Source organism: Podarcis bocagei, assembly GCF_964188305.1.
Source record: "Podarcis bocagei genome assembly, chromosome: 1".
Taxonomy (NCBI): Eukaryota; Metazoa; Chordata; class Lepidosauria; order Squamata; family Lacertidae; genus Podarcis; species Podarcis bocagei.
Window position 1 is genome coordinate 35,541,001 of NC_138125.1, and position 14,854 is coordinate 35,555,854.

Sequence of the window (14,854 nt, forward strand, 5' to 3'; positions counted from 1 at the left end):
CAAGAGGAGGTCACATGGGGACCACAAAAGGGGAGAGTGAGAGGAAGAAGGCAATTGGGTAGGAACCTGGGTATGCTATGAGCAGAAAAAATGAACTAAAAATGGAGTTTGTGGTATGCAAGGTGAGGTGATAGCTCCGTGTGGGGAAAGATAGCTGTCAGGAGGTTAAGTGATGTATTGCTCCAAAATGGCAACCCAAAAATGAAAGGAAGACTCCCAGATACTTTAGCTACCTGGACAGTGTTTTCATTCAGTTTCATTCAAGTGCTTAAGAACAAACAAGACATGAGGGCACTGCTGTTTCCCAGCCACCATTCAGAAGGATGTGGCCTTGGATCCTGGATGTGGCATATTATAGCCATCATGACCAGCAGCTGTTAAGGATGTGATGCAATGTAAAGTGGAATCCAACAGATTTAGGCCTTAAAAAGTTCCCCTATGAATACAGCATCGAAGAGTGATTTTTTTACAGGCTCAATCTCTTGGTAGAAATATTTTGGCACATCCTTCAGAAGCAGGAAATTAAATTTTTCTGTGAACTTTTTCTCTCTCCAAACACCACTCAACCAAATTAGACTGAAATTAATTAAGTGAAATGAAATTAGATCTTGAGCCGAACAATGAGATGAGAAGGGGGGTGGGGTGGAAATAGAATTGAGTTAATGAATCATTAAACTGTCACTGCAGCTCTTTGGCTAACTAACAAATGGCTGAAAGGCGATAATTAGCTGCCATTACAGTCAAATTCATCTAGTTATTTCCTTCTTGTGATAAGTAATAGGGCTGAATGAGTAGCTTCGAAGAGTCAGTCGACCACAGGTGTACATTGGTGCCATGGACTTCTACTAAGAGTAGCAAGTAGACAACAAATATCCGGAAAGGTCAGTGGTTAAGGCATGATTCCAGCTGTCTACCTGGAAACTCTGTTTGCTGGTCTCAGTCGGACTCTGTTGAGCTCAGAGGAAGTGAGAGAGCGTACAGCAGTGGTATCTCTGATGTCTTTACTGATGCTTCTCTAATGCACATGGTGGCAGAAAAGAAGGATTCCACAGGCAACAATCATCCATTCATTTACACTTAGTTTCACAAACTGGTTTCAGAAAGAAAAATACCTGAGTTGGATCACTGTGTGACTGATACGGGAGGGGAATGCCAGCCATGTGTCTTCAGTGACTCACTGTGGCTTCACAAGAAAGGGCCTCGTGTACATCCACCTGATCACAAACGCAGATCACCTCACTGAGTACGAAACATTAGAAACCAACCGTTCCATAACGGCGTCCATAAAACTACTTATCCTCTCAAGCCCAGGAAGAGCCAGCAACCTTCTCTGCCATAATGGAAACAGTAATTTATACGTTTCTTGAGATATGGGAATTGAAGTTGCATTTCAGGGAGCTAGTATTCTATGTTTTTTTTTACATCAATGTTTCTTTGAAACAAGGGTTTTAAGTCATTCTCCACAGTAAGCATGCACATCAGTTCCTAGCAACAGGAAGATTTAGAAATTACAGGAACTGAAAAATTCAGTCTTAAATGGATACCATGCTAATTCCTGAACAGCTCAGTGAAGTTTCCCCTGTTGTCCAGCTTTTTTTACGTCTTTTAATAAGCCGACAATCAGGATGTTATTTTAGTTAAAAGGCCCTGTGCTGTAGCAAATACTGCTTTTCCTATTAAAATAAGTTAAAATTAGGAGCAACGTCACTGACACAACCTCTTGAGACTTCAGGCATCTCAGTCACTACATCATAACATATAATTTGGGCAAGGATAAGTGCAAATATGCCTTAAAAATAATAAAAAAACATTAACGGAACAGATGCCTTTCTCTATCTACATCTGATTTCAGGCAGCTGCTGCAAGAGCTATTATTAGTGAGAAATGGAATCTCCCCAAACATCCAATACTTGCCTCAAAACAAACATTCTATTATCAAGGCTAAGACTAGAGCTGTTCCCACAACAAATCCCTTCCAGAAAAGCCCCAGCTTTGTGTTAAAAACTCCGGCCATTTCTAACCATGGTAAATTCCCAAAATTTGTAGCATAAGCCAAATAATTACTCAAAATAATGATTCACTTTTAGCAATCATCAAATTATAGAATCATAGAGTTGGCAGGGACCCCGAGGATCAACCAACCAACATAACAAACCCATAGATTCTCTCCCCTTAGTGGCCTGCTAATTATAGATACACGTGCATAAAAACAGTCCTACTGACCCAAAGGCATTTGGGTCCAGCATTTCCCTCCCAACAGTGGCCAGTCATATCCTCCTGAAAAGGAGGACACAGGCCTTCCTTACAGTTTGCCACTTAGCAATGAGAATTCAGTGGCATACTGCTCCTGATAATGGAGGTTTTATTTATCTATTGGACAGACCTATCCCCCATAAAATTTATCCCACCTGTGCGTATGTAGCTGCCGCCATATCTTGTGGCAGCCAATTTCATTAATAACGACTATTTTCACAAAGAACACTCTTTCTGAGATGGCTCGGTCGGTAGAGTATGAGGCTCTTAATCTCAGGGTTGTGGGTTTGAGCCCCACCTTGGGCAAAAAAATGCTGCACTGAAGGGGGTTGGACTAGATGACCTGCGTGGTCCCTTCCAATTTGATGATTCTATGATTCTACTACTGCCATTAAAGCTCAAGTTTATTGAGCCACACATTGAAATTATATCTATAAATACATATACATAGGTAAAAGGTAAAGGACCCACGGACGGATGAGTCCTGTCAAAGGTGATTATGGGGTGCTTTTCAGGCCAAGGGACCCGGCGTTTGTCCACAGACAGTTTTCCGGGTCATGTGGACAGCATGACTAAACTGCTTCTGGTGCAATGGATGACCGTGACAAGTGCCAGAGCACACAGAAACATCATTTACCTTCCTGCCACAGCGGTACCTATTTATCTACTTGCACAAGTGTGCTTTCGAACTGCTAGGTTGGCAGGAGCTGGGACCGAGCAGAAGCCGGAGCAGGGCAATGGGAGCTCATCCCATGACATGGATTCAAACCTCAGTGGTTTAGACCACAGTGCCACCTGTGTCTATACATATACATATACACCCCCCTTCATTTCTTTTTTTTTTTTTAAAATATTTTTATTGGGTTTTCACATTTTATATAAACACAAACAACACACCAAAACAAACATAAAAAACAACAAACAAGAATAGTTCCCGAAAATCTTATTTTCTAACCCTAGTCCTTGACTTCCCCCCACCCCCTCCCCTGCATCCCTATTCCCAAACTTATGTCAGCAAGTTGGCATTTCTTCCATCTTAATATTAGTCCTTTTATAAAAAACAAAAATAAATTTTCCCTAAGTTGGACCCCAGTTCTCTTCCCTCGATTTCTCATTTTTTCTTACATAATTTTCTTAATACTAAACCCCCTGGTCTTGAGTGTTGTTTAAATTTGATACTTCCCTCCCTCCCCTCCCCGCTTTGCGTCCTTTCCCGAGACATGTCCAAATTAACAGTTTTTAGCCTGGATTCCGGATATCCGAGGCTCTCAATTCTCTTTTAGTCCCTCTCCGCCGGTTTTGTTGGTAGTCCTTTTTGTCTATCATCGAGTCTCGAAAGATTTCCTTAACAATCAATCCAATCAGTCCATAGTCTCTTCCCATATTTAAAAGCAACTTCTGAGGAATTTCCACAAGGCCTAAGTAGTCAAAATCAAAGTCTATGTGGAGGCCCCAATTGTACTTCTTTCCATAAAGTCCCAGGGCCTCCACTTTCATCTTCTGTATCTTTCGTAGGCTTAGAGTGGATTTAATCCAATAGTCTCCTTGCTTGTGTTCTCCAGATATCGGCTTCTGGTTAGTACTTTCCCAGATCACTTGTTCTCTTTCTTGTTTTGTCTTCTCCTCTTCTTTGTTTATTGTTTCAAATTCAGCTGTGGGTTCTTTCTCACTCAGGCCCTCATTACTTTCAGCAGAACTTCTTGTTTCCAAATCCAAGGTCGTCAATTGTTTACTCATAGCTGTAGTCTGCTCCTGTAGGGTTCCCACCAGTGAGAACATTCTTTCGATTTCTCTCAGTATCTTTCCACCCACAGCCATTGTAATTCCACAGAATTCCCCCTAGAGGGAATCTGGTTACTGGGACTTCCGGGTTGGCGCGATCGGGAAATGGCGGATTCCCTCCGAGCTCCGGAGGGAATCGGCTCAGCGGTGGATGGGTCTTTGCCGTGCCGGCGACACGGGGACCCTTAAAAACCGCAGGCGCGGAAGCCTGCGGACTGAAGACTCGGCGGGTGCCTCAAGCGCCCCCCCTGATTCGCAATGAGCCTTTTTAAAGGCTACGGAGGGGATACAGGGGACGGCGTGGCACTGAGAGTCGACCGCTACCGCCGCTGAGCGAAGCCGCGAGCCATAACTGGAGAGCGCTGACTTCCTTCCTTGAAATTCGGACTGAAAAAAGAACCCGTGAGTAATTTGGAACTGAACTTTAAAACTTTTACCTTTTGAATTTGAGACGACCGGGGGGTGTGCTAAAAGGAAGTCCCCACCCCCCCCCTTGCAGACGATCCAGAGCAACGAAATAAGAACTAAGCTGGAGTGCCTACCCTGTAAAGGGTGAGTTTTAAAAAGACAGTAACTTCCAAGATTTAGAAAGGTAAATTTGAGCAGGAGAGTGGAGTGTTGGAAGTGTCTTTGTTTTGTGGTAAACAACCCTCCCTCCCGGGCCCGGGAGCGACCTGTTTTGGAGCCTGTATAGAGGAGTAGAATTTGACAGCTGTCAAAAGCTGTCAAATGGACTATTAATAGTGAAAAAAATTGCTTTTTAAGACCTCTCCGGATTAAAAGGAGTTACAATTGAACAAAAATTTTGAGAAACAAAGAAACAATAATAGGACAGAGGATTGTTGGAGAAAAGGTTACACCCCCCTTCATTTCAGGCAGATTGATTGATTTAAATTTTCAATCCTGCCTAGCTTTCCAAAGAAACTCAAGGTGGCTAACAATTAAAATAGCAAGACAACACAAAGCAAAAACAATCCCTGACTCAAAACCAATCACAACGCCAAAGTATTACCATAAAACTAAACACAAGTGTCAGGGAACTGACATCGGAGCCAGAGGCGGAGGGAAGGCTCCCAAGTGATGCTGGAGAAGGACCCAGCAGGGAGAGAGGCAGCTCAGCAGATGGGGAAGGAAATCAGCACAACACCAGGGATAAAGGGGGGCAGATGGGGGAATCGGCGAGAGGGCTCCAGGACTCCTTGCCGGACACCAGCGGGGAGAGCACGGGTCCTCCGCTACCCACACCCTCCCTGCGCAGAAGACTTCCGCGCAGGGAGAGTAGGAGGAGACTTGGCGTCAAATAGCTTTTATGCTGGAAAAGATTTAAGAAACGCCCACTGACAGATTCTGCCAGCGACTGAAACAGCCACAAAGTGAAGGGCTGTCCAGACAGAAAGGTTTAACCATGAAACCTAGCCAGGAGTGGCGGCAACTTACGCACGAGCAACCCCTATTACTATTACTATTACTATTACTATTACTATTACTATTACAACAAGTTTAACAGTTCTTGTCAAAATAAAACACAAAGTGAACAAATGAGTACAGCTTAGGGCTTTTTAAAAAAGCTGCATCTTTAGGAAGGGTAGGTCCTGACACATTGTGCCTGGCAAGACTTTTCATAGGGTGGCTAAAGGTAAAAAGGTAAAGGACCCCTGGATGGTTAAGGCCAGTTGAATTCAACTTTGGGGTGCAGCGCTCACCTCTCCCCTAATCCTAGTTAATACCAGCCTTGCCCAAAAGTTCAAGAGATCTGGAGTTGGCCCTCAAATTATGACAATAGCATATCAAGAGAAACATACAGAAGACTTTAAAGTACAGTGGTACCTCGGGTTAAGTACTTAATTCGTTCCGGAGGTCCGTTCTTAACCCGAAACTGTTCTTAACCTGAAGCACCACTTTAGCTAATGGGGCCTCCAGCTGCCGCCACGCCGCCAGAACACGATTTCTGTTCTCATCCTGAAGCAAAGTTCTTAACCCAAGGTACTATTTCTGGGTTAGCAGAGTCTGTAACCTAAAGCATCTGTAACCTGAAGCGTATGTAACCCGAGGTACCACTGTACCAAGGTTAAACTGTTAAGGGCTTAAAGAGTAAACATCAACAGAAAGGCCTGACAGAAAAAATAGCCCCGTAACCAGCATCAACACTAGTCAATCTACTCTTGGCCACTGTAGCAAAATAACTTTCCTTATCAAACACCTCCAACCCCCTAAAACCCCATCATTTCCTGTTCCTGAACATGTGAGGAACAGGTCAGGAAATGAAGAGATTCTTGGGATTTTGAGACAGACACGTTTAACACAAAAACATGTGTGTTTTTCTGTGACTGATAGCTAAAAAACTGTTAAGTGGTACATACAGAGGAGCTGCACACTTGCATACACTCTCATTTGTACAGTAAAACACACAATTAATGGAAATAATGATGACTGCATTTGGAAACAATGCTGGCCATGAAACACAGTTATCAAAATTAGGTTGTATATGCCCTGCATGATGGTGACCACACACTTTGAGCACTTCGCTCCTCTCTTCCTGGAGCAGGGAAAAACCAGTTGAATGGCTAATTCTGTGTTACAGCCAAACCAGTACTTGTGGTTTGTTTCTCCCCAACAAATCATGATCGGGAGGCCTGGGCTGAATTCAAAAGTTAAATCCAACTATGGATTCCCCCACGTCTGGTCCCAAACACACCTCCTCATTATTTCTGATAAAAGCCCCACTAGGGAAGCCACTATTATTAGCCAACACGGCACAAAGTGAACTTAAACAGAGATTAAAATAAGAAAAAGAATTTGCCTAAGGCTGTCAAGATTATTTCATGGACGAGGCACGATTTGAACTGGGAGTTTGCTCAGCACGTAGTGGGTACTAAAATAGGAAGCAGCCTCATTGAACTACAGTGGTGCCCCGCAAGACGAATGCCTCGCAAGACGGAAAACTCGCTAGACGAAAGGGTTTTCCGTTTTTGAGCTGCTTCACAAGACGAATTTCCCTATGGGCTTGCTTCGCAAGACGCAAACATCTTGCAAGTTTGTTTCCTTTTTCTTAACACCATTAATACAATTGCGACTTGACTTGGAGGAGCAACTCATAGAACGCAGTGTACATAGTAGCCTTTTTTGAGGTTTTTAAAGACTTTGGTGATTTTTGAAGCTTTTCCAAAACTTCTTTTGCAGCTATTTGGTAAGTTAAGCTTTTAAAACTTTTTGGGGGGGTTTTGGATTTTGGGTTGGGGTGTTTGGAATTCAAGGACATGGTGTTGGGAAGGGGTTTGCAAGATTCTGGAAGCTTGTGTGTTGTTTTTTTTCTGCATTTTTATGATTTTCTGTGACCATTGGGCCACTCTGCTGTTTTTAAAAAAAAATTCTGGATTTGAATTTCTGTGTGCTGGGTGGCTGGGGGAACAGTTGGGGATGGGTTTGCAAGAATCTGGAAGCTTGTGTGTTTTTTTCTGCATTTTTATGATTTTCTGTGACCATTGGGCCACTCTGCTGTTTTTTAAAAAAGATTCTGGGTTTGAATTTTGAAATGCTCTTTACAGTATGTGTGACTTTAAAGAGCACTTAATAAACTCTTGTTGTACCAAATTTGGCTTTGTTTGGACTTTTTTTGACCATAGGACCGCATTAATTGATTTTCAATGCATTCCTATGGGAAACTGTGCTTCGCAAGACGAAAAATTCGCTAGACGAAAAAATTCGCGGAACGAATTAATTTCGTCTTGCGAGGCACCACTGTACGTTGCTACGACTAGTTTAAAGAGCAGCAAATTCCCTAAATCAGAAATACAGTCGTACCTCAGAAGTCAAACGGAATCCGTTCCGGAAATCCATTCAACTTCCAAAACATTCGGAAACCAAAGCGCGGCTCCTGCAGCCGATCGGAAGCCACGGAAGCCCCATTGGACATTCAGCTTCCAAAAGAACGTTCAAAAACCGGAACACTCACAGTTGTACCTCAGCTCCCGAATGCCTTGGGAGTTCAACGTTCCAGCTCCCAAACGATCAAAAACCGGAACGCTCACTTCCGGTTTTTGATCGTTTGGGAGCCGGAACACTGAACTCCCAATGCATTCGGGAGCTGAGGTACAACTGTAACAGCATATATATTTCACATTAGAAGGATTCCTACTTTACAAATCAAAGCATTACTGTGCTGTTCCTTTTGTAGAAGAGTGAAGAATTTGTAAACGCCACAGCTCCACGAATGTGATCCTGAAAGAAATGCCCTGATCCATTAGTAACTGACACTTTAAAGGGTGGGGCAGAAGAAAGGGAAATAATACAAGTTATGCATCTTCCACAATCTCTGATCTCCGTTAATATTTTTTGTCTCTAGCGTCATATCCAAGATGTAACACGAGCGCCATCCAGTGGCCCGTTTACATTCCAAGGAGGCAAACAATACAAGTATTTGAATTATTAATTCTAGAGATGGTGCTTTTAGCATGGCATAATTTCTAAACTGTGGCATGATTTATTAAAAATGGAACAAACGAATTCATGGGCAGAAGCAGACTCATCATAGGCAGGATGGAAATGTCTGCTCACAGAGGACCTATAAATAGGTCCAGATTAATGATACAACATGCCTTAATCTAGTGTTGCAATATGTATACATTTTTCAAGTTTTTTTTTACAGCTTAAGGATTTATGATGCTAAAAGTAGATACCAGTCCAAGGGAAATGGCCTCAAATATGTATGTACCGTGGGTGCCAGCTTAAAATCTGGTGGCCACCAATGATTCACATGCTAATGATGTAGCTTATATATAAAATGTTCTTTACTCTGTTATTCTGAATTAGTCATAAATTAAGCACAACCTTTGAGGACTATTTTTATATTATTTGTGCTTTGGTCCCATGGCTTGCTATTGCAGCAATTAGGTAGGATGGGACCTATCAAGAGCTACATAAACAAAATACAGTGGTACCTCGGGTTACATACGCTTCAGGTTACATACGCTTCAGGTTACAGACTCCGCTAACCCAGAAATAGTGCTTCAGGTTAAGAACTTTGCTTCAGGTTGAGAACAGAAATCGTGCTCCGGCGGTGCGGCGGCAGCAGGAGGCCCCATTAGCTAAAGTGGTGCTTCAGGTTAAGAACAGTTTCAGGTTAAGAACAGACCTCCAGAACGAATTAAGTACTTAACTCGAGGTACCACTGTACCGTATTTTTCGCTCTATAAGACACACTTTTCCTCTCCTAAAAAGTGAGGGGAAATGTATGTGCGTCTTATGGAGCGAATGCAGGCGGGAGGCTCTGCTCAGCGCTCCCTTTAAAGAGCCGTGTGGAGCGTGTGTGCAGCTCTTCAGGGCTTTTCCCAAGAGCCGCACATACACTCCGCGCACTCTTTAAAGGGAGTGAGGTTCTTGGGGGAGCCTTAGCCGTGCACAGCCTCTTCCCGGCAGGGGATGAAGGCTCCCCGCTGCCCTGCACAGGCTTCGCACGGCAAAGCTAGAACAGCCAGCGGGATTGCAGCTCTGCGCTCCCTCTAGCTGTTCTAGCTCCGCGCGAAGCCTTCGCAGGGCACGGGGAGCCTTCATCCCGCTGGCCTGCGGAGGCTTCGCGCGGCTATCCCTGGCTTTTGTGGGAGGTGGGGGAAGAGACAGAGTGCACGGCTCTGTCCTTTCCCCCACCTCCCACAATAGCCCAGGACAGCCGCGCTCCCTTTAAAGAGTGCACGGCTTTTGCGGGAGGTGGGGGGAAAGCCAGTAGGCTTGCTTTCACTGAAGCCAGGAGGGCAAGCGGGATCAGTGCGCACCGATCCCGCTTGCTCTCCTGGCTTCAGGGATAGCCCCACAAAGCCTCCTGAGCGAAGATGGAGGAGCGCTCCCTTTTAGTTCAGGATGCTTTGCATTGCTTTCTTATTTCTTGTTTTCCTCCCCTAAAAACTAGGTGCGTCTTATGGTCTGGTGCGTCTAATAGAGTGAAAAATACGGCACTTTAAAAAAACATGCTGTTCTGCCAGTGTGGCGGCAGCATTACAGCAGGGTTATAGGCAAATACATCATTTCTTATAAGCAAATCAGTATAAAAATACTGGTTTCCTTGCAACTCACCTGGGGGGTTGTTTTCCTAAATGTATCAGTCCCTTGTATCACATCCTTTATTATTCTTTCCTTGAGAGTGCTGTATTCTTCTGGACTCAGGTTAATACTTTCCAAGGACTGATTACAAGATGGGCACTGCCCACTGCAACATCAATCAAGCCACAGTCAGTTATCAGCAGCTTATAAAATTATCTGCAAAGTAAACCTGATTTTCCTTCAAACAATGATTAAAGAAAAATGTTATATACCAGAAAATTGCAAAAAAATAATAATTAAAAGGTGCATTTATTCATGTCTTGCAGGACCATGTTGGATCCTTGTTCATATGTAATGCTAAGCTAAGGTTTAGTACAAAGGTCTCCTAATGTTGTTAGACATGTTAGCTCATTATCCCTGCCCATGGACCATGCTGTGTAGGGCTGATAGGAGTAGGAGTCCTACAACATCTGGAGGACCACAGGTTCCCCACTACGGCAGTAGACTGTGGTTAAGACCACAGGTGTCTAAGTTCAGAAATGATGCTAATTTGTGGATGAATATAGAAATGAAAACACCAAATGTCATCCTCACAGGTGTGCTAGATGAGGAAAGGAGGAAGCACATGAGCCCAAGGCTTGTTCAGGTAAGCTAAACCATGATTTAGTGTTACACACAAAAAAAGGCCACACACTGCCTTGCCCAACAGTTAGATGGAGTATATAAAAATGAAGATTTTACGATTATAGAGTTCATTTATTCATCACTCCTCCTGTTAGCAGATATTGCTGTGGCACCAAGCCATACATGCAGTTTCTATTGAACTAAAGCTTTAAAAATCTAAACTTGGGTCTCCAGCAGTTTTGGGACTACAGTTCCCATCATCCCTGACCACTTGACCTGCTAGCTAGGGATGATGGGAGTTGTAGTCAAAAAACAGCTGAGATCCAAGTTTGGGAAGCTCTGATCTAGACCTTTTTTTGAGTCAGAAACAATTTTAAAAAACAACACTTTAAGCCAGGGCTGAAAATCTTTGATCAAAGTAGTGATAAGCAAAATTATTAAATAGCGCTTTAAGATTTAAAAAAATGTTTACCTATGTTTGATGGTAGTTAAGCTTCCTTTCCAGTTTTCTCCTGGAATACTACAAAAAATTGCACAAAAATTAGAATATGATATTATAAATTTAATCACAGTCCAAAAGATGCACCTCTTGTGACTAGTTCCAAACTAAGGCAACAATTCTATGCATACTTACTTGTCAGTAAAGTATTTTGAACATTTGGGACTTTTAAAGAACATGGTCTTAATTAAGAGCCATCTGCCTCAAGGGAAGGCAGAAGCAAGCAAGGCCAGGCCAGGGAGCCTCTTCCACCAGCTCCCTGTCAGCTAGAGACAATTGTCACTCTACATTTTAGAGCATTTATTTATTTTACTATTTTAAAATTGTAAACTACGTTGGGTGCTTTGGCAGAAAGGTGGTGTGCAAATGCAATAAATAAGCAAGCAAGCACATAAATGATCAAATGCATTACCTGCAATTTGATGCACATTTACTCGTGCATAAAACCCATCCATTCTGCAAATTCTGAGCAAATATACCTAGGAGTATGCCAGACTTAACTAAAGGTAAAGGTTACATGCCCACAAAAGCTTGAAAATATCATTTAACATCTACCTATTCAGTACGTACGTATTCTGAAGGCAGGACTTTTGCAAAAGGTTGTAGATGTTACTTAACCTGTGCAAGGGTGTCAATAGGCTGCAACAAAAAATATTTTAAAATGATCTTAAGTGGCTGTGTCCAATGGCATTCTTTAATACGCACGAGGGAGTGCAGGTAGAGATCTAAAGGAACCAGAAAGTGGATCCAAGGGATGTGAAATGTGGTAGGTTGTTGAAATACCTCCTTGTATTGTTGAGAAAAATAAGGATGAAGTGATAAACACAGTGGGTCAGCTTATGTTTTACAGTCATGCGCCCATACACACACACAAAGGGAGTTAGAAAGTAGAACACCCTTTTCATTAGTGAGCGTTTTGCTCACCTCCACAGGGAACCTTGCCTTGCCAAAAAAATACGATTAGCCACATCTCTAAGTTCGCTGTAACTAATACCAGACAGACAGACACAAAATTAGGAGACCTACCTAAGTATGTGACACATGGTGTGCATTTACAACCAACAACAAACAAAACCAAAGGTTAACAGTTGCTTAGAGTGATCATATTCTGAAGCTTGTATGATTTGAAATTGTCTCCAGGCAAGTCTGGCTGAATCAGACCAGCCAGTTACCTGCAACAGGATAAACTTACCTTTCAAACCACTGCTTTATGCTCTGCATTAAAGCTTCCCCAGGATATACTTGATTATCTCTCAAGTAGGAGAGGATGTGCATGAGTTCGGTTTTCAAAATGTCATCCTTCACACTTCTGCCAGTGTCGAAGAAAATCTGTAAGGTATCCAGGTTTGGCACCAGGTCCTTAGCTAGCATCTCATGAAACAGTTCGCATGCAAGATTTATTTCCCGGTTAAGAAGGGCCCCCCTGATGCAGTCTCCATAGTTTGATTTTGAAGGGGTCATGACTCTTTTTAACTCCTCCAGAAGCGACAAGGCCTCCCTCCAGCGCGGTGTACCACTCAGACCTCTGATGAGAAGACCATAACCCGATGTTTCTAAAGTCTTAAATCTGGCTTTCAGAATGTCATGGACATCGTAAATCTCCTCCGTGCTCCCCTGAGAGACACACAGGCACAAGTACTTCAGCAAAATACTGTATTGAATATCTCCCTCTCGTTTAGCCACTGCAGCCAACAAGGATTTGGCCACATCGATGGGGCTGTTGCAAGCTATCATTTGCTCAAACATAAGCACTTCAAACTTTCTCAGTCCCTCAAATTGTCCCTTCAGCTCTTCCCATTCGCCAGCACTCAAAGGTTTTTCTGGAGGATGAAGTGTTATCCGCCTCGAAAGGATGGAGCGCTCTGAATCTTCAATGGCTTCACGGGGCCCTGATCTCCTCTTTGATGCTCCAGCAGCAAACAGGTTGAAAGGGCGTGGAGAAGAATAGTCTTTCCCCACTGTGGTCTCCCTTATACCTTCACCTTTACCTTTAAAACTCAATTTGGTAGTTCCTGGACGAATTCTGGGATCCACTGGTTTTGCACACTGATATGACGAGGTGAAAATGAAGCACCCCAAGACAGTGGGCATCTGCTGATGCTTTGGCATGGGATAAAACATGGGACTTTTCTTCAGTGACTTGAGTAGCCCCAAGCTGCTTGTTTGGTGAAAAAATACCATGATGCAAAAAAATAATGACACCAATGGAGAGAGGATAAATTCCTGAAGGAACAGCTCAGTTATGTAGTTTGTGGAGTAGAGGTGTATTAAAACCCTTATCAAAACTGAGAAACGTGTGATGGGATGGGATAGAAGTGAGTAGTCAATTTAGGTGTTTCAGTAAACTGAATCAGCCTTCATGTAGTCTTCAGAAAGAGATGCTGTAAGCTCATTTCAAAGTGAGAGCATCCCTTTCCCCAAATGTAAAAAAGAAAAAGAATAATAGCTTGATATCAGCCCATCTTTGATGTTCTTTCAGTTGCTATATCTACACACTGAAGTAATAAGCACAATGTGAGATTTTCATTCAAATCTGTCAAGAAACATAAAAGCAAATAATAAGAACAAAAAAAATCCTCCAAAATGATACAATATACACAATTGCAACTTCTGGCCAAAATTCCTCCTATCTACTAGTGTTTCTTTTTCTCAATCCCTAAATAGAAAACTTCTACTTTCTGCAGCTTCCAACCATCCTCTACAAAGGTCTTTAACTGGCATGGAAAATTAGAAGAATGGTGTAACTGGCATGAAGGAATTGCCTATCTTTACCTTAAAGGCAACTCAATCAGGGTTAACACAAAAGTTATGTTTCCAATACAATCCTACTTTCAAGTAGTTTGGCATTTTCTACTTTCAAGTAGTTTTTCACCCTTAAGATACCGTGGCTAAGTTGCAGACACCACACCTCAGGCTTGTGTACCCCTGCTCTCCCCTCTCTTCGCACCTGGCCATGATGTGATCATAAGCATCCACTTCTGTTTTCAACCACACTTTGTTATTTTGTCTGAACAGGGTAATGTTTTTACCATGGTTCATTCAAACAAATCAGGATCATAAACCATGGTTTGATTTGGGTATATGTGAACAAACCGTAGTGTAAACTAATAAAATTTGCTCCAGTTTGAACAAAACAACAAACTGCTATTCAAAACCAAACCAGAGGCTCCTGATCGCCTCGTGGTTATGCTGCAGGAGGAAATGAGGGCATTAGTTCGTTCACATAGCACTAAACCATGTTTATGTCTGAATGTAGCATGTCTGCTGTCATGCTTGACCCCAAGCCACCAAGCTTAATTTCCTGCTATGGAGTTTTACTGTTACACAAAGCCATGATGAAAGAACACAGGTGACTACATTTCTGGCTTCACCAGAAGGTGAAAAGTCTTGAGATGTACTACTACTTATACTGACCACTGTTGTAAGAAAAAAGCAGAAACACACGGCCGATCGAATACTGTATCTATTTTCTTCTATAATTACAGACATTTCATGAATAGCAGCAACTCCAATCTCCATCCTCTGTTCCTCACAAGAAAAAGCTGGATGCTTCTGTTTTTATTTGTCTCTACAAAGATGGGGGAACTAATGCACCTTGGGAGGGGAAAATCCGTGATATGAATACAGTATTAAATCACAGGGCTTAGCCCTACTTTTGCCATC

At 42.7% G+C, this 14,854-nt stretch overlaps 1 protein-coding gene across 2 annotated transcripts in view; it reads right to left on the bottom strand.

Moving 5' to 3' along the window:
• Positions 1-14,854, bottom strand: part of PRORP (protein only RNase P catalytic subunit) — a 57,241-nt gene that overhangs the window by 41,994 nt on the left and 393 nt on the right. For both annotated transcript variants that reach the window (XM_081208898.1, XM_081208899.1), the window contains exons 2-4: positions 12,384-13,724; positions 11,165-11,212; positions 10,102-10,234 (exon numbers count right to left, since the gene is read on the bottom strand). In XM_081208898.1, coding sequence (XP_081065024.1) covers positions 10,102-10,234; positions 11,165-11,212; positions 12,384-13,372 — 1,170 coding nt within the window. In that variant the 5' untranslated portion in view covers positions 13,373-13,724. The remainder of the gene's footprint in view (positions 1-10,101; positions 10,235-11,164; positions 11,213-12,383; positions 13,725-14,854) is intronic.